Raw genomic sequence first — 20834 nt, forward strand, 5'->3', positions numbered from 1 at the left:
TAAATTAGTCTCAAAATCATGAATTTTTAGGTGTATCAAATGTGATACATTTGGCAATAAAGGGATTAAGTGCTGCCTCATTTTAGTGGGTAAATGAGGAGAGGCATTTCGTGTGTAAGCTACTTCATATGCTGGTTGCAGTACTGCTGACCAATTTATTAAGTCTGTGTGCGGGCCAGACGTTATTGATTTTATGACAGAGGCTGGGGGCCGAATGAAATTCGACCACGGGCCGCATTTGGCCCCCGGGCCGGACTTTGGACATTTCTGCTGTAGATATTAGGTGTTAATGACTTTCTTTAGTCGTCATTGAATTATAGGCATTAACTCCATCGGTTTTTTGATTTGACTATGTTCAATAACTGTGTTTTTTTGTTTTTCTTTTGTTTTTAAAGCTGCGTGCGCATAACTCACTCCCTTGTAAAACTTGAGCACTTTGAACTACTAAACAGTAATAGAATATATTTTTTGAAATTCAAGAGATGTGAATGTTTTGCATTAATGTTTTGTAGCAGATGTGTTAGCTCAATTTTTGCCAGTTTTTTAAGATACCATTTGTGGAAAGGTGACAGTGTTTTGTGATGGGATGACTGAGTAGTGGGACGGGAAGCATGAGGTTTGAGAGAAACACTTGTTGAATGTTTTCTTAGCAACATCAATCATTTAATTTTAGAAATAAAAAGGTAAATGGTTGACCACTGCTTTTTTCATTTCATCATATAGGCAGATTTTACAGTACATTGTCTGTTGTTTTGCGACTACAGGAGGATATTTCGTTAATTCGCTGACAGTGGTGATGATGACATGAGGATTATGGATAAATTGCTAATTAGCTGATTTTGGTAGGTGCATTTTAAGGTGGACGCGCCTGTGGTTTTGTTCTATTTGAGGATAAAGTCACATAATCTCTGTAGCAACTGCTGACTTCCTTTTTGCATTTTGTGAGCATACGGTACAATGGAGCAAGACAGGTGCTACGCCGGCCATATTATAAAAAAAATAAAAATAAAAAAAGTTAATGAATCTTTTTTGTACAGAGGGCATGAATTTATTAAAATGACATCCGAATTTTAAGTGCGATGTGATGCTTAACCTTTCTGCGGTGGTTGATTTAGAACAGGGGTCCCCAAACCTTTTTTCTCCAGGGGCCACATTATTGCTCCTGACTGAAGTGGGGCCGGGATCAAGTTGGCCAAAAAAAAGAACTGAGTGACCCAAACCAAAATGACTACCAACAGACATCATTGTGAAGTAGAAATTACTGGCCTGGGACAGTCATCCACAATACAATAGCAACACAATTTCTGCCACGGACAGTACCTGTTTATCATTACTATTGATTTGCAAAAGTCATAAGTATGTTACGCTTGGTTAGAATTTTAAATAATATTCATGTTTTTTGACAGTGTTGATTAGATTTCAGAATGCCAACATTATAGTTTTAATCTCCTTGAGCCTGATGACATCAGAAATAGAAGTCGGACTCCTTTCCACGTAGAAGTCCGTTGATCTTTACGCGCGTTGTCTATTATTTTTATTTGATGCAAATTTCATTAATTTGAGTAGAATGAGAACTAATCATTGGTGCTTTTGAATTAAAAAAATATCTCAGGTGTCAGCAACTCGCATAGGTATTAAGAGTGAGGAAGATTACCACAATTTAAAGTGCATTTGGATCCTGTCCACCAAGGCACAATGGTTTAGTGAAATCATTTTTAACAAAAAAAAAAAAAAAAAAGAAAAAAGTGAAAAAAGTGTGTACTTCTTGGCCAAAATCGCTAATTTGAGCCTATACGGGTATTGTGTTGTCACTAACGCGTTACTGTAATCTGATTACTTTCTTTTAGTAACAAGTAATCTAAAGCGTTTATTTTTCCAAACCAGTAATCTGATTAAAGCTAGTTTCCTTACTGTCTGTGCGTTACTATTTTGTTATTGCCTCATAATGTATGTAGAATAAAGAATATTGTAGTCATGTAGGAAGAGCATTTTGACTAAACAGTGTTAGAAAGGTTCCAATTATGTGTTCGTTTCCATGGTAACCGCTCACAGTTACTTCCTCTTTTGGTCTCGAGTCACATGCGCTAAGTGTTTTGGCACTGAGAAAGGCGTGTACACTTTCTTCCTTCACAGTTTAGTAGGTCAATGGGCTTATTTTACAAGGATACTCATAGACAATTTGGTTTCCAGCTGCTGGGGAACATATGCAACTTTTTTTTGGAACACCCTATATATTATCAGACTTGGAACAATTAAGGAACTATGCGTAAATAATACACTTCACCGGTCCTTGGCATACATCTAATGGTGTTTGATAAACCTCTTCTTCTGTCAGCTTTACAGGTGGAGTTTGTTGGCGTCCTGCCCTGGGCCGTCCCGTCGCCGGTCTTGGCCCCCGGGATTTTCGGCCGGGGCTTGTCTGGTTGCGTCTGGCTGTGCGGGGGTCCCGTCGGGCGCGCGCTGGTGTCGTGGGCGGGTGGGGGGGCCGCGCGGGTGCCGGTTCGGGGCCGCGGCCCTTCCCCGGCCGGCCGGGGTGGGGTGGGGTGGAGTTGGGGTGGGGGCCAGGGGGGTGCATGCGGCAGCCATGGTTCCCTCCCAGGTCCGCCCGGCCGGAGCCGCATCTCCCTGTACCGGGTGCCGGGGAGGTGCCCTCTGGTGTCATGCCGCGCGCCCCTCCTGGCCCGGGGGTGGGTTGTGGGGGGCGCGCGGCGGCCGCTGCTGCCCCCCGGCCGGCGGGGTCGTGGGCGGGGCCTCTTGGGGCCCGCGGGGCCTTGGGTGAGGCTTGCTGTCCCTTGCCGGTGGGGTGGACGTCCCCTGGTCGCTGGCGCTTGGTGTGGCGCCTGCTCGGAGTGCGGGGTGGGTGCTCGGTGGGTGCTCGGTGGGTGGGGTGGGGGGGGGGGGTCGCGGAGGCGCCGTGGGTGGTCTGGGGCGGAGATTGATCGGGGGCCTGACGCCTCTTCTGCCCTGCGGCCGGCGTTTCTGGTGGACGGGGCCACGCCCGCGGGAGCCTGCCTCTTAACTCACGCACTTCTCACTTCGGCACTGTAAATATTTTTCACCTTGGCACTTACATGCTCATACATTTCTCCGGGGAGAGTTGGGACGGGGCTTTACAGTCCCGGCCCGGCTCCCCCCTGTTTTTAATGCACCACACACCAAGGTTGTGGGATGGTTGGGACCTGTTGGGGGTGGGGGTACCTCACGGCTGCCTCCTCACCACAGGCCCCGCCATCTCTGCACCTTTTTTAAATGCACCACACATCATACTCCACAGGAGAGCTCTGGCAAAGGGCGGTGGGACGGGCGGCTGGGCAGAAGCTCCATGCTGCGGTCCCACTGCCCCAAGCCAAGCTCTCCTATTTTAATGCATACATTGCACTACCCTCCCCTCACACCCCCATCACAGTGCTGGGTGATGGCTGCCAGTCGGGAACCTGGCAGCCACAGTAATAGGGTGGTAGGTGGGTCCCACACTTTTTTATATGGCGTGGCTCCTGGGGTGTGGCCTCCCCTCTGCCTCGGCTGCCGGCCGCGGGAGTAGGTTGGGGGGTCGGGTCTCCGATCTTGCATCGCCCCGTGGCAGTTCCTGGGCGTTCTCCTGCCTCCGCCTTCCCCTCTCTTCTCTGGCTGGGCATCCGCCCTGCGCTCCGTCACGGGTCGCTGACTGGGCGCCGGTGTATCAGCGGGGTGTCGCCTGCACCGGCGGGGGACCCTGCCTTGCCTGGGGCTTGGTGGGCCGCTGGGGGTCCCGTGGCGTGCCGTGCCGGTTGGGGGGCTGCGGCTGTGGCTCGTGGCCCGGGTGGGCGGGCGGGGGTGGGTGTAGGCGTGGGGTTGGTGATGCGTCCCCTCCTGCCATCCCTGAAGGCCGGTTGATGGGTGCGCGGGTGGCCCGTGGGACCACCCTGGGTCCCGGGGGGGGACGATGGCTCCTTTGCTGGGCTGCGGGAGGAGGGATGGGCTGCGCATGGCCCCCCGCGCCCGCCCTCCCTCCCCGGGCTGGCTGGGTGGGGGCCGTGGCCCTGGGTTGGCGCCCGCGCGGCTTCTCCGCCCGTCTGCGTGGCTGTCGCGCGCCCGGTGGGGCCTGCGTGCTGCTGGATGTGGTAGGGCATTCTCGGGTCGGGGGTCCCGGTGCCGGGATTGGCGATGCGGCGGCGTAGGGTTGGTCGCCAACGGGCTTACTCATAAGAGATTCACACGATTACTGGGTTATAGATCACAGAACTGATTTTTGTACACTCTACCCCTTTCAATCACTTAGCTTATAGGCTTATAGACACCCCCACCCCCATTCTCCTCTTTCACTGGCCAATAGGCCCCCACATGGTGTAAACCGGAAATACATCTCGCTGACGATAGCACCAGCACATTAGTAACTAGTTTAGATGTTCAATGTATTTCTAGTTGTTGTTTGTGTATGTGTTTCTTTTCCTTCTTCTCTTGTATTTCTTTTCTTCTGTCCCCCCATAATCCCTTCCTGTTCGCTGCTTTGTCATAATAAAAAGGTATTTTGAATGATCACAATGGGAGTATGTCAGACTCTCAATGTGAAACATTAAAACTGTTCAGAATCTGGGCACTTAGACTTCCATTCTCTGTGTCAAACAGATGAACAGGACAGGTTTAAAAAAAAAAAAAAAAGAGAAAGGCGTGTGCAAGCGCGGATGCACATTCGAGCCGAGTGCAACCACCTGTTGAGATGTGCGAGGGAATGTTGATCTGTTTGCGTCCATGAAGGAACGTGGGTATTTTTCCTTCATTCATTTAAGGTTGCAGGGATAGGTTGGAATCACTACATGCGTGGCCATTTCGTAGCTTTGCCGTTGCAACAGCCGGTAGTCATCGCTCCAAGTTGGAAGCTTTGTTTGCATCATATTTGTGTTGCCCATTAATGCCTTGAGGTGATTTGTTCGTTTAGCATCTTTGGGGTGTGTTGTAAGTTCGACTGAGTGTAAAGAGCTTAGTTGTCTACATGTTTTGTGGCTAAAATGATCGCGTGTGTGTGTACGACGTACTTCTGGGTTGTGTGCGCACATCCGCGCCCGCCCTCACCTTTGTGTTTATTGCACTTAACAATTCATTTGCGTGTTGTTGATTTTTTTTTTTTTGCAGTCACTTTGCATTATTTTACATTAGCACTGATATGCTGTTAACCCTATCCCGAAATTCAGAATTTTAACATTAGGCTTAATCTTCGAGTTAGCAGGGTTTAATTAGTCGGTGGAGTTGATTTCGACAAATTCCATGCAGTTTGTCAGTTATTTGCTAGTTTCAGGGCTTCGGAGTGGCGAAGCTAGCGCGAGTCAATGGTGATTGAAATCAACTCTATAAGTAATTAAACCTCCGGTAACTCGAAGATTAAGCTTAATGTGAAAAATGTTAATCTTCCCCTTAAAATTAAATTGTTGAAAAGTCAATTACATGCGATTACATTTTTTATTGTTGTCGTTCTTATGTCAAGGCGGCAAAGGGAGAAAATTTGGTAAAAAGTAACCGATAAATTGCTTTTGAAGTAATTTAGTTACTTTGATAATAAAGTAATCAGTGAAGTCCCTAGATTACTTTTTTATGAGGCGTGATCAGTAGGGGCGTAACGGTACACAAAAATCTCGGTTCGGTACGTATCTCGGTTTTGAGGTCACGGTTCGGTTCATTTTCGGTACAGTAAGAAAACAAATTGCAAAATATAAATGTGCTAGTTGTTTATTATACACTTTTGTGCTTTCAACAATAGGAACATTAGCCTATACAAAGCTAGAATTCTGCTCAAAAAGTAGCGGGTATTTAAAGATAATCCAACAACAATTTGCCTTTCAGACCCCGCGTATTGGTCAGCTTTCTTTCTGAAAGAAAGTAGAAAAAAGAAGTCCTGTGCTAAAGAGAAAAGCAAACCCAATGACAAAGATTTTAACATGTATTTTACAAATGAAATGCCTCAATGAAACATTTTTTTTCATATGAACGGTTTTCAAAAGCTTTATTGGTGGATTTTCTCAAGTTAAAGCGCAACACAGAAATTAATAAGTTTAATTGTGTAAGCAGGATGTGTGTATTATTGTTATTATTCAATTACAGGTGTTTTAGCTCATTTTAATGAATTTTATTTAAATGGGCTATTATTTATTTTATTATGTGTTTGTATTTTACAAATGTGATGTATTCATTTATATTGTATATTTTATGTTGTATAACTTTAGTTCCTATGTGAATATTAGTTCCTACTTGTTTTGTTGTGGTAGGAGGATTTTGTATTAAACACGGGGCCGTGTTGGTTATTATTATAGCAGAGAAGTGAAGAACTGTAAATTAACAAAGACAAGTCAGCTGTGCCTGATCTACCACTCAAGAGATCTGATGGACTCAAAAAGTGGGTTACGATTGCATATTAGTTTGAAAATCAACCGGATCCACCGCATTTTTACACGAGTGACTTCCGGTCTGCTAGCTAGTAGTATTGACGCAGGAGGGCCGCGTCTGGCGTCAAATAATAAACTCTGCCGTTCTTTTCGCGTGCATCACGTTGAGTCGCTTCTGGGACACATCAAACACGCGGCCGCACTGCCACTGGTGTGCATTGGCTGATTGACTCTAACGCCCACGTTTCACTGTGTTCTCGCGGCGGCCACGTTGTCGCGCCGTTGACGTTTCTGGGTTATACTGTCCTACCGTGTTGGTCCTCATTATAGTAAAGAAGACAGAGTAAATATAATCTACACAAAGAAACTGTAACCCGATCGACTCACAGCCTCGAAAAGTAAGGGTTATATTACGTCAGAAACTCGTTCGGTACGCGTCTGTTCCGAACCGAGCACCACGCACCGAAACGGTTCAATACTATTACATGTACCGTTTCACCCTTAGTGATCAGTAATTAAATTACTTTTTCAAGTAATCTGTGACAACACTGCTGGTATTGCCTAAGGCCCTAAACTTGATTTGCTGAGATCTCCTGTGATTTCATTGATAATAGATGGTCATCCTTTAGCGTACATGCTGAAGTAAAGCAACAAAGAAAATGCACAACATACTAAGAATGACCCTTAGGTCTCCTGAGATTTGTGTGCGAAATACAAGGAGCACATATCTTAAATTCCCATTTATATGACTTGGAACTTTCAGCATTAGATTTTCCACTGTATAGGGGAAATGTTTGTGTTTAAGCCGATGGGACAGGACATGAAGAGGCGGGTGGGGGGGGGGGGGGGGGGCACTGCCATATATTTTTCCTTACTGACGTTCCCATTCAGTTTTTGCTCACATGCTCACTCTTTATTTTATGCTACAAGAGGGCATCTCTCATTACTAATACCAAGTAAATTCGTCTCTTGGTGAATACATTGGAAATTTGTATATGAAAGAAAGGATTATAACATTACTGTAGTTAAATGACTTTAACATTACATTTTCATTCTTATCACCTCTCATCTTCTGGTTTAAATGCAGCATGTGTTTTTTCAGAGGGCCATCCTGAGTTTGTGTCAAAAAGTTGAGAGTTAAATTTTTATTAACAGTGCTGCCGAAATGATATAATAATGTGTGAATAATTTAAAGAGCATATGACACCAGAAAAAAAGTCTTAAATGGCATTATTATGTGAATTAGAATCATATTTTGAGACGATTCGACTATATACAACAATTTAGCAAAGTGCAGATGACGAGAAATTAGTCTTTTAATCTGCCGGTTAGCCACGCCTACCATTATAGGGCTTTAGCGTCCCCAACAGGTGGATGACGTCAGCGGTAGACTGGGCTCATCGGTTTTACTATTCAGCCCATTGTGGGGGAATTGTTCAGAACGAAGAAAACGCGACGAAGAGAGCCGCAAAATGTCATTGTTTCAGTCTCTCTACTCCAATATTTTTACAGGATATTCTTTTTATCCAAGTATTTTTCCCCAATAGCTATATAAATGGTTTGAGAAGGACCAGTCAGCCCGTCGAGGGGGAACTATTCACAATGAGGAAAACGCGACGAAGAGAGTGGCAAAATGTCATTGTTTCTGTCTCTTTACTTCCATATTTTTACAGGATATTCTTTTTATCCAAGTATTTTCCCCAATTGCTAAATAAATGGCATGGTCAAGACAAATAACAATCTTGTGCTAAATGGAATATGAAATAATAAAAATCCATTTATTCAAGACGACATGGCAAAATTACTACATAATGGTCAAAACTGTCGACTTCACCTTTACTGTCGCACCTCCCGAACGATATTTTATGACACCTAAATCGGACATATGTCATTTCCCTTCCCCGGCTTCGGAGAATGTAAACAAACCAGAAGGAGTGACAGCTAGCCGACATGCTAACCCGAACCGAGGGATGTTTCAAAGTCTTCGAAGTGGAAAATCACACGTAACTAGCCTGGATTATTTGACATGACGACCCGGTTGTCGATTGTCTTCGCGGATCGGCAAAACGCCCGGCGGAGAGCAATTTACAGTTCGTTCCTGGGAGGAGGGTGGTTGGAGTTGTTGTGCAGCTAACGTGCTAACAGCTAACTGCTAACGAGCATGAGGAGAGCTTTTTACATGCCTATCAATGATCAAACGTAAGTAGTCCTTTATTTAAAGGAATTTTGTAGTGTTTACTTTGTAATCACTGTATTCGTATTTGACATAATACAAAACAAGATGTTTACTCACTTCCTCGTAAGTCCAATGGTCCCACAGTAAATATCCACGGTGAATGGGAACCTTTTGAAACTCCAAAAAGGCGCATACGCCTCTCCCGCACACAGAATGATTTTTCTGCAGCCGTTTGGCTGGCGTGATGCGAAAAATACACGTATTAATCCGCAAAATCAGCTGAATCCTTCGTCCTCATACACAACAGTACACTGTAGCGTGAAGAGGACGTCTTCTACCGTACACGTCACAGCGCCCTCCTCCTCAATGCAAGACCGAAGCCGGAAGTCACTCATTTTCCTGGCGCGGGATTCAAAAAGCTAAATATATATAGCGATCGCTTCCACACACATCCAAGCGGTCCATATCATTCAGGAGCATAAAATACCACGTGTATTATGAAATAAACATGCTTTTTCGTGTCACAGGCACTTTAACACCTAAGTCGCTCCAGAGTATAAGTCGCACCCCCAGCCAAATTATGAAAAAAACTGAAAAAAGACATAGTTCGAAAAATACAGTATATAATTTCACATGTTGTTTTGGTGTTTTGGACTTACACTGATGGTTTGGTAAACTTTTTAGCATGTATTTTATGCTATAGTTATCTGAATAACTCTTAATAGCTATGTTATGTTAACATGCCGGCCACATTCGCATTTCGTTGTTCATGCATCATGTAACATTATCATACTGTACACTTATTCAGCATGTTCTCTATTGTATTTTTATTTTAAATTGCCTTTCAAGATGACATATCTGTTTTATGTGTTAGATTTTATCAAGTAAATTTCCCCCAAAAATGTGATTTATACTCCGGTGCGACTTATGTTTTTTTTTTTTTTCCTCTTCATTTTGTATTTTTGGGCTGGTGCAACTGGTGCAACTTCTAGTCTGAAAAATACGGTAGTTACATTGATCTTTTGGCCTTTTGCCATTTGTGATGCCCACCCTGTGCAGTTTAGACTAAATGGTGGCTCAAAGACTTAAAGTATTGCTGATTGCTTTAACTGACTCTACATATTTGTCTTTTTTCTTGTTAAACCTCTGCGATCAGCAACATTATTAAGAAGCAATTGATGTTGTTTGTATAATAGCGTTAGCCGATTAGTTTGTTACCAATTTGTTAATTTCTAAAAACCGTCTTAGCTCCACATTCTTTGTTTTCACCGGGAATTCTTCCCTAATAGAGTTTACGTTAGATTGCTGAGTAATCATGGGTGTGATATACGCAAACTGCTGTTCAGTGCACTGCAAATGAGTGTGCTGTCATGATGTCATGCGGAACCAGAGCACTGCAGTGCAATAAAATGCGCCGTGATGAGCCTAGGTGTCCTCTCTCAACAAAAGCTGCGTTAGCCAAAACTGCTCAGTCATGCTCTGAGTGATGAATCACTAGTGTCATTTAAATAAACACACAGATATGCAAAGGTAGCACACACCCGCATACATGCGCATGCCTAGTTACAAACACATCTGACGCCCTAGTTATTTACGCCCAGGTGGCTGCATGCAAACGACCCATTCCGAGACAATCTGATCACACAGTGAAGGCTTCGCCTTGTGCTGTTCTTTTCCTTGGTGAGAATATCGCTGGGGCGGAATGGAAACTTCATTTTGAAGGGGGCTAATATTAGCCTGTGCTTGTGGAAAATTCCTTTTAAATGATCACAAGCTGAGAAAAGCGTTTTGCTAGACGGTCTTCATTGAATACATGCAGCTTGTTTCTCTCTTTTTCTGAGTGGCACACTGAAGGGTCCTGGGAACACAGATGCAGAGGAAACAGAGAATATTTCTTGGGCTTGGGTATTAAAGACATTTTTCTGTTAAAGACCTCTTGGACAACAGTGTGTCTTGTTTATGTAGTTTTATATTGCAAGAATATTCATTTTCTACTACATGGTACCTATTGACATAGCACGGTTTTTTCCTTACAAGTGGTGCTTTTACGGGTAACAGTATTTGATTCCACATGAGTAATTCATGCCACTTTTGGACTGCAGTGTCGACTAAACGTTACCTGGCATTGCTGAAACTGTCAGCCGGAACAAACCTTGGGAGCAAATGACTAGAATCGAGTAGAAAATACATTGCATACAGTACGTCCCCACTAACAGTGCATTAGCTAGTTTCACCATGACCATGTTGCCTTTTGTAGCTATCATCAAGCATCTGGTGTAGATCTTGTTGTATATTTTACAAATCTGCGTTGCAATATTTCTAATTTATTTACATTGGTTGGTCCCTGGAACAGTCACATTTTTGTTTTATACTTTCGTTCTTGTTGAATTGGGTTGGGGTCACGGCTTTGGGAAGGCCAGAAACTTAATGCAAGTGTTCTTTATCCATTCCAACACCAATTATGTTGTGTGTTTAGAATCACTGTTCTTTTGGAACAACCAATTGTGTCCACATTTCAGCCATTTATTTAGATTTCAGGTGAATTTGAATTTGGAGCAAGTCCTTCCTTTTAGGTTTGGATGTTCACAAGCAGCCCAGGAATCACCGAGGCTCGGGCCTACCATGTCCGGAAACTGCTGAGTACCAGTGTCAGTGTGCACAGTGAAGGGAATTTAACATCAATATGGACTGAGAGGGTTCCGACCAAGAAGCCCCTACTCTAAAATGGACCTTCAAACACGACTGCAATTTGCAGCTGCCAACAAGGACACATGATCCCAAGAGACCATGAATGAGGTATCGAGCCAAAAACACAACAAATATTTACTGGACGCTTTCAAACCTTAACAAACTGTATCAACTTTCAAGCATTCTGTAAGTAGATAGAATTATGTTCTGTAGCATCGGTCTTTAAACTATTCCACAAAGGTTTCACATTTTCATTTCAGCCGATCAAAAGGACACGTTCTTACCAATCTGGTATCTTAAAGTGTAATCAGTTGATTGCAGTCAGGTGCTGCTACCTTGTTTCAACAGGAACCTCATTGGTTAAACTGGCTGTGCTGGATCGGTTGGAACAAAAACTTGCACCCACACTGGCCCATGGGGATTAGGGCTGCAGCTATCGAATATTCTACTCATTGAGTGTTCGACTGAAAATTCCATCCATTAATCGAATAATCGGATAAAACATGTTTTAAAGAGCAATTATAAATATACATGAAAAAAAACAATACATTTCACCTAATAGACAAGTTTCCTGAGCGAAATATGGGCGGCGTCATCTTGGAAAGTTTCTGCTTAGAACATCCGGTTTAGAAAAAACCTCGAGTTGCTATTGAAGTTAGCAGTGTGTTGACGAAGTTAAAACTGCAAAGTCAAACCAGAGGAACACACGGAATCTCCAAAAATGGATTCAGCGCGACATGGATGAGATTGCATGATTGTTCTTATTACTTCATTGATCATTCGTGGACAAAATTATAACCTGTCAGCCTGTGTTGACGTGAGGTATGGATTGATACGCTGGCCACTTGAGTGACCAAAATAAGGTGCAATTACAAATTATATTACATTTGCAGAATGCAGAAGGGCTGACACGGATTTTGTTGTTACAAGAAAATTCTACAAGGTATATACATATAAACAAAAATAGTATGTAGTTGTTTTTTATCGCAGACATTGATTGCAATAAAACATTTGGACAACATGATTCCGTTTCTTGTTTTATTTAAAACGATTGGCGCATGTGCAAAACAGGTCAAGAAATCACAATTTATAAAATGAGCATACGAGGAATGTGTTACCAGACAGCAGAGCTTAAGGGAGCTTCTCCAACTTTCATCTGACATCACAGAGACCCTCAGCGGCATCCAGACGGACTTTATCCCTCTGTCGGTCCCTCGGTAATTCCAGCTCCAATAGCATATCTTAATAGTTGCTGCAGTTAAAAAGCTCGTACTTGGATCTCGGCATCGAGCTGACGGTCCGCTTCGAGGCAAGCCACCGTCTCCAGCCCCAGCCTCTCGCCCCCCGGGTAGAACGACGTAGCCTCGATATATGTCCATCAACGTACAGTAAGTGTTGCTGTTAGGCACATCAACTTTTATGCCCTTGCCTAACAGCGTTTTCCACCTGTATACAAACAAACAAAAAACTTTTTGTTAACACATGCTTTTATGGGGAGCCATCCAACACATATTGATTAGGTACAGGCTAGCAGCAGTAGTTGTAGCACATAATATTAAAGATCATATGAATTACAATCATCATCGTAATATCAATAGCAAAGGCAATAAGTCGTTTAATGCGCCAGATTTTAGGTATTTTTGGAGCACATACCTTCCATGAGACAGTGGCATCATGACTACACGAACGCCCAGGACCCGCAATACATGTACAGCCTGCAGTTTCGACGTCTTTTTCCGGTGTTACCAGCACCCATGGCTTGCGGTACGGAGCATTGAGGCGCTGGCTTGGTTCTAAATGAAGACAAAATTCCCGTGTTCGTGTATGAGGAGACATCTAACTTTGTGGCTGTGCAGGTACTGGAATGCCTCGGAGCTCCCTGATGGCGTTTCCATCCACTGCCATAGAGTCAATAAAATACGATAATCTTTTACTTGTGGTCACCTTCGGCCACTTCTTTAAGTTGTCTTCCCATGTCTAGATTGCAGAAGAATGCGGTATTTCCAAATTGTGGTTTTTCAGGGTTTTTAGTGAGTGATGCCACTCCAGCGCCATTGATGTCAAGGGTAAAAAAAGATGAAAACGTAAGTTGTAGGCAGACATAAGGAAGTAAAGCGGAAGTACCTCGAAATCTTGTCTATTAAAAAAAAAAAATTCTTATATCTTACCTAAAAATGTCATTATGCATGATAACACACATCACTTAAAAGTTAGGTGTGTGTGTCAAGCTATTTTTAAGTCCTAGTTAAGTTTAAGTCTAAATTATAAGTCCTTGGATGTTGAGTTTTTGCAATTTTCAAAATAAATGTGAGATACCTGCTGTATTGGAGCACATTAGGCACCAGTGTTACTTGGTGTTTTATCCATCAATGACTACCGAGCTAAAATTGACTGTTAGCTTTATTATGTTTTTATTTTACACCCTCATCACTGTACAGCGCTGTTTTTACAGATCAAATTAAGCCTGTATGAAAGACACGTTAGCCACGCATCGACAGCAGTCATAATTAATAGAAACCTACCCCTCCGCAGGGCTAACGTTACGTTAGCAAGGTACAGATACGTTAATCTTTTTCATTAGCGCTACATTAACTTAATTTTACCTTGTCCCGAGTATCGCCCCTTACCGCTCTCGGAGAAAACATGATGCCTTGGGTGGAAGGGAGGCTAGGCGGGCGGGTCACGCGGTGGTGCCCGGGCCGGGTTTTGGGGTCGGTCATCAGTTGCAGGTAACTGGGGTAGTGTTATGCAAGAGCTGTCTTACAGTGAATACATGAAACAGTGTTCGCCTAGGTCTCCAGCTTGAAATGCTCCAACCATGCTTTTCTTGGTGACTTTCACTTTGCTTTCTCGGCTTCTTTGTCGTTACCTCTATAGTCATGCGAGGTTGAAATGAAATATATCCACCGCCTGTCCCTTCTTCTGCTAGGCATGTGACGTCAGCTCTTTGTGCCGCATTAAATGTAGTCCGGGTAAAATCTCATGCTTAGGGCTGGCAAAATTAAATGATTCCTCAAGCCGGAGAAAATGCCTCCATCAATTTGTAAAATCAAGTTACTCGAATTATTCGAGTAATCGTTTCAGCTCTGTTACGTCCCACCGACGGCTCGCTAAGGGCGTGACATAAAACAAGCCACACATATACAAGTGGACACAATTTATTTACAATAATCAAACTCGCAATGAACAGAATATACAAAATACGAACGAATCTGGCTTCAGGGTCAGCCCAGGCCAAAATAACAAAAGGAATCTGCATTTAAACCCCACCCACTAACTAAACCCTGATCTTAAAAAGGAAATAAAGAAAAGACAGCAACTACCCTAGCTTCTTACACTAAACAAAACAGGAGAAAACGGGTTGAACAGAAATGGCAGCTTACCCCTACTGCTCCAGTGCTATTATTGATAGTGGTGAACAAAAAACGATCCAATAATGAAAAAACACAAAAGACGTCACCGAAAAAGCGGGAGTGTATCAAACTAGCGATCAAATGCACACGAGAGTGAATGGCAAGCAAACAGCTGGCGAGGAGGACCGCGGCACGAATGCTGTCAATGCGACCTCTGCTGTCAGTTGACAGCGTCGGGCTTTAAGCTTGACGCCTTTTCTTCATGACCAATCAGCGGTGGCGACGTCGTCTGTCCATCCGACGTAGATCAGCTTACGTCACGGAGTGGAAGCAGCCAGCTGGCAGAGGCGAGGATCATCTGACTGTTGGCTTCTCAAAATAAAACACAGTTAAACGTCAGAGCTCTAATGGGGACCCCTAACTGGTCCCCATACACCCCTGCTCTATGGCATTTTTAATGCACAAAGTGGACTGTATAATACCAAATACTAAAATACTACCTAAATTCCCTGGTTTTGCCAATGGAAAATGCCAAACACAAGTAGAACCTTGCCAAAATAAGTAAACATACTGTAAAGTGGAAAATGACAAATCCCCATTGGTGGTCGTTAATGCATCTTTAACATTACACACGTCACACCACAGTTACATATTACTGAATCGAATGTAAATGATCATAATTATTATTAACACTGTACAATACTAATGTTTGTAAGTATTGGATTGTTTTGGTCTGTTCTCTGAATCTGTCTAAGTTGTTTTATTATTATTGTTACTCTTTTGGTGAGCTTGTATTTATGGAAAGTGGGTGCTTTGTCGGTGCAGTTTATCTTATCATATGCTAGTGTTGTGCTTGAAACCACAACTGAGATCAAGACTTGTGTAAACCCTGAATTGACCGAAACCAAGTCTAGACCAAGACTTTTAAGAGTTGAGACCAATGACATAAGAATCTATTTTAATATGGGGAAAATATATATATTTTTTCATTGCTAAGGTTGCCGTTATTTACTGGAGTGGTGGAATGTTAGTAACACAATAATTTATGGTCAATGTTGTCAAGTGCATTTCCTAAAATCATATAAATAGCGTTAAAGAACAGCAGATCAGTCCTGATTTTGGCTGATTTTTGCCCTCTCGGACGGTCCGAGAACAAGACTAAGGCTTTTCAGAATCGAGACAAATACAAGACCAAGACCTTCAACATTTGATCTCGAGTCTAAGCTTGTGAGTTAATAGGGTATCATATACTCGTCCTTTATGAAATAAATAATCTAGAAAATGTTCATTTGAAAGTGTTAATGCTTTAACTGGAATCCTGAAACTTCTTCATGGTTGTGCTTATAAAATCAATCCTTGTATTTTCCAATGTGATGTTCTTGTTCTTGACTCGATCTCACATGGCCTCCGTCTTTGACGGGACTTGGTCTAAAGTCCTTCAAGTCTTTGTTTTGACTTGGCCTGTGCATTTGGACATGTTGTAAAGGATACTGCACAATCAGGGCTGAAGTACAGCGTACAGAAGCTATTTTGATGTGGTAAACCGACTATGAGGGGTGAGTAGAACGGTTGTTGCTACTTTGGAGTAGAAAGGGAACATAACTGATGGAGTTAACAGTTGCTGCTTTGGTCATTTACTGTGAAATGGTCATTGACAGACTAACGACTGTCACACAAGCCTTTTTTCGGGTTCTCTACAGTTATAGTACAGTTTTGCCCACCTGAGAGCAGCATGTCCCAGTCATTTCGTTCCCTCTTGAATCCCTCCCCGCAACTCCGAGTAGAACACCACCATCTTGATACCACCCACTGCCTGAGCTGTATTTCACTCACCAACATAATATGACCCTAACTTTATAACTTGCCTTTGTGTTTGTGTGTCTGTGTGTGCATGTATGATTTGCTAGGAAAATCCCATCTGGCCATAGTTCAGAGGGTCAACAATGAGGGTGAGGGAGACCCTTTCTACGAGGTTCTCGGTATTGTCACCCTGGAGGACATTATTGAGGAAATCATCAAGTCAGAGATCCTGGACGAGACAGACTTATACAGTAGGTTTCCCTCTTAAAGTTCATACTAGCTTGACTGTTGTCAAGGTCAAAGCTTAATGTGATATCAAAATCACAGTGAAGCCTTGTCCGAATATTAGAAACCAATTTAAGATGCATTACAACAAAGCAAGGCAATCAGAATATTTGGATCAAAATGGATCACATTGCCATGAGTAATATTCAAACTCACAGAGGATTCTGAATCCAAACTAGGCATGTGTCGGTATGATAACCTTAAACCAAAATATCACGGTTTCACAGTATCACGGTATTGCAATTACAGCTCTAAAATGTGTTACTTTGAGATATCCGGGTTTTGAAAGAAAAAAGACTTTTTTCCATTGAACAAGATTTTTATTTTTCAAAATGTACTAGCAAATTGGAACAAAAGGACAATGTTACATTAAAATATATATATATTTTTTTTAACTGAAATATTCAAAATAAAATGAAAATAAATGCAGTCCTTTAGGTGAGCCTAAACCCACAGCCACAGCTCAACATTATTACCATCAAAACAAAAATAATTATTTTCCATTAAAAGCACATGTGTATGACTCGTATCGTGTTTACATTATACACACACTCTCTTTCTCAACCCAGACAGTTGCCAGAGAGAAAAAACACCACGTTTTACCACCGCTAGACACACTAAACACGCTGGAGTTAACTTGTAGCTGGTGGGAAACATTCACAACAGTGTTTATGTACCTTTAATTTTCTATAAATGCGAAATCATATTGGAGGTAATGTCTCCTCGGCAGCCACCCTCCGCAAACATGTTTTACATGTCATTTAGCCCTCCTCCTCTAAACCGTCCATAACGTTTCTGTAGCCGAAGTATTCCCATGCCAGTGATTTTGTTTTTTTTCGATAGGGGGGAATAGTTCATGAGTTTCACCTCCTCCAGCCATCGTGTAGCACAGCTGAATCACTGACACTGAGCAGCAACCGATGGGGGAGGGTTGAGCCTTGCAGTTGCAAGCGAGGGATTTCTCCCTGCATTTTTGGGACATAAAAAAATAGCTTATACTTTAGGGACGGTATGACGGAAAATTTTTGCAGTTTTGAAACCTTGACGTTTACATACCACGGTATACCTTGAAACCGGTAATCGGCACATGTCTAATCCAAACCATGAATGTCATAGCAGTGATAAAGTGTACCTTATCAATATTTATTCACAAATAAAGTTAAAAGACAAAAACGTATGCATTTTTTATCAACAGGTAACGCTAATAGAAAGTTTTGCATCGGCCACCTTTCCAAGTCAATGTGAATGCCTTTCACAGAGAGCAATAGCAATGCAATGACTTTTTTTCCCCACTGGGTTAGGGTTAGTTACTGAAGTAGCCTGCTGAAGTAGCCTGCATTGAACATCTTTGCCAAGATGTTATCATAGGTTAATCAACAGCATTTGCTTGAATTTAGTAACACAAATGTCTACAACTGTTATAAACTCGTCATGCATACAGTACCCATGATCAGATAGCCACATAGTATCGACATAAAGAAGAGTTCTAATCATAATAGTGTTTGTCTTCCTTTTATTTTCTTGCTGCAGCCCTGTTACTCCCCCATTTTTTATGTCTTTTGTTGAGTTTTGACCTGACCTGTGTGCAAGTTACTATGATGTTATTGCAATAAATATTATTTGTTTATAAATAATTGGTATGCATGTTTCATGGCATAGAGATGAGTATCCAGGTTGTTTTCTGGAGTTGTGGGCCCTAAATTTGCCTGCAAAGTGATACCAAGATGTGGAGGCAGTAGGCTGTACTTAAGGAGTAATTGGACGTAGCACCCCCCCCCCCCCCCCCCACCCCAATTAAAAAAAAAACAATAGTGTGTTCAATGTATTTATTCTGATTTAGCACTGGAAAGAGATACATGTAAGACATGTTTTTTCACTCCCCCCCCAAAGTATAATGAAAAAAAAAAACATTTTAGTAAATGTTTTTCAAGCACTTCAAATGTAATAATTATGATAAGTTTTAAATATGTTACTGTCCCACCGAATTATTTTCAAACAAGAATAAAGTAGTAGAAAAATGCTTGGCTTTATTAAATGCTTCATTGAGTGAGTCCACTAAAATCCGCTCAAGCTGCTCATTTACACACAAGGAGTTGCCTCAGCAACTGTTTAACAAGTTAAACGATTATTGACACATGCGCTACTTTGAAGTTTGTGTCTCTGGATAGTTCAAACCCAAAACATCTGTCAATCATTGTTAACTTTAATAAGCAACTCCAGGCACTGCCTGATGATCAAAGAGAGGGAAAGTGAGACCACACAATTGGCTCGTGACAGCTCATCTGTATTTAAAAAAAAAAAAAAAAATTTTAATCCACGATGGACTGAGGGTGCGAAGTTTGAATCAAGAAGTAGCGAGGATCACTGTATGTTTTTTTATCAGATGCAACAGGAAACAGTGTTGATGTCATAGCTCCCTCTGACCCACACCTCACCTACTTATAGTGCATTATCTTTTTATTCCAAATTTTAGATACTTTGTATTTTTTAATCTTATGTGTACAGGTTTAACACACGACTATTTAGATAAGATAAAACAGAATGTAAACAAAATAAAAATGAGAAAAAAATGTGTTTATCATTTGGTTAAAATGATAAACACACGGCAATAAGTGAGAATTTATTGTGCACCCTAAAAGAATCGGGTTTTTAGATCACAGTTGTTTATTCCTCCATAACATAAAAGGCCCATTTGTCTCAGGTGTGGTTTAATTGACGTCACCCGAAAATGGACACGCAATTTAGGGGCAGTTTACATGGCGACTCTGCGACACAAAGACGCAATGACTGAGTAGCGGAATTGCCTCGCGTGCATATGGTGTCGGCAAAGACGGAAGGCGAAGACGAAAAATTCAGAATCCTGCCTCGAAAGTGGAAGAATTCGATTGCGGGGGATTGAGGGGGGCTTGCTTCGCATGCATATCAAAGGCTACTGCTGCGCCGGACCCGCGCCGACAACGTCAGCACTCGTACACGTCACATTGGGCGTGCGCAGCGGTGCTATTTAACATTAAAAATTGCAAATGGCAGAACGTCGGCTTTAATTTACTGTTTTAATAATATTTTAAAATTTAAATATGTTGAATGTTTCCATTTTTGTGCCTTTTGGAGCAAAAGGAAAATACCATTGCTTCGAATGGGCGGGCATGTTTTCTTCCGGGCTGAGGAGCCCCGTAGGGTCAAAGTGCATCATTTGCTGTCGCCTTGTAAATCTGCACTGCCCCCTAGGGCTTGGCTTGAATACTACATCGTTTTCATGCGGAATTGCGACATTGTTCGAATGGAAACGAAACCATGTAAATGCACATTTGAAATTTTTCGTCTTCTCGGAGAGTCACCATGTAAACGGCCCCTTAGAATGGCATAAGTTATGTGCTTAATTTACTATTGCACAATGTAGACTACCTGTTTATAAAGTTCAATGTGTGTTTGTGCGTGGGTGTGTGTGCATGTACGTGTGTAATGAGTGACAGACCTAATGCCCCCCTCCTTAAGGGCCTCTGACGCTGACCCAAACAAGAATCATGCCACATTTTGCAGACATACTTATATAATTTTAAAATATTGTAATCATTAATCATGTGCATGTCTCTAAATCAGCAATCACATTATAGCTTTTTGGCCAAAGAAAAACTACCCACCAAAGAATTTAATTCAATATTAGGTTATGAACGAGTTCCATTCCTACGCTGGCAACGTAACCCGAATTTACGTGTTCGTTGGAATGAACCTTTAATTACCCCTAATTAAACCAGTAATCTCAGAATAACTATCCAAGAACATGTATTAATCATCATTGTACTGCCCTCGCCAAGACGTTGGAGCTAAGTCCTAGCTAGACAGCAAGCTAATCTTTCCCCCCTCTCTCTCACTCAGCTGTGTGACTTCTTCGTGGGAGCAAATGCGCCCTTCCTCGTGCGCTCTTCTTCGTGTGCGCAAATATGTTCTTCGTGTGTAATGCGGTCTTAGTCGTTTGCAGAAATACTACCTGCTCTACTCTTCCTGCGCCAAATAAAAGCATGCATCATAAAACGAAAGCCACCAATATAATCAAATACATATTTTACCAAAGGGCTGAATGAAATTAATGAAATAAATTAGAAAATAAGACACTTTGAGGTACAATAAGGTACTGTTAACGCGACTAAAAAAAAAAAAAAAAAAGACTGGAGACAAAAT

The 20834-nt window shown here is 42.2% G+C and overlaps 1 protein-coding gene across 4 annotated transcripts in view; it reads left to right on the forward strand.

The window, feature by feature from the left end:
• Window positions 1–20834, forward strand: part of cnnm2b (cyclin and CBS domain divalent metal cation transport mediator 2b) — a 109775-nt gene that overhangs the window by 61882 nt on the left and 27059 nt on the right. Inside the window, exon 3 of one of the 4 annotated variants that reach the window (XR_009064077.1) lies at window positions 16478–16536. The exons of 1 other annotated variant lie outside the window; for it this stretch is intronic. Coding sequence is in view for 2 of the 3 variants with exons in the window: in XM_057842758.1 (XP_057698741.1) it covers window positions 16478–16621 (144 nt within the window). In the remaining variant the exon portion in view is untranslated. Of the gene's footprint in view, window positions 1–11102; window positions 12877–16477; window positions 16622–20834 lie in introns of those variants that run through there. 2 more of the 4 variants (XM_057842758.1, XM_057842760.1) reach the window with 2 other exon arrangements.

The sequence above is a fragment of the Corythoichthys intestinalis genome, chromosome 8 (assembly GCF_030265065.1).
Source record: "Corythoichthys intestinalis isolate RoL2023-P3 chromosome 8, ASM3026506v1, whole genome shotgun sequence".
Lineage (NCBI taxonomy): Eukaryota > Metazoa > Chordata > Actinopteri > Syngnathiformes > Syngnathidae > Corythoichthys > Corythoichthys intestinalis.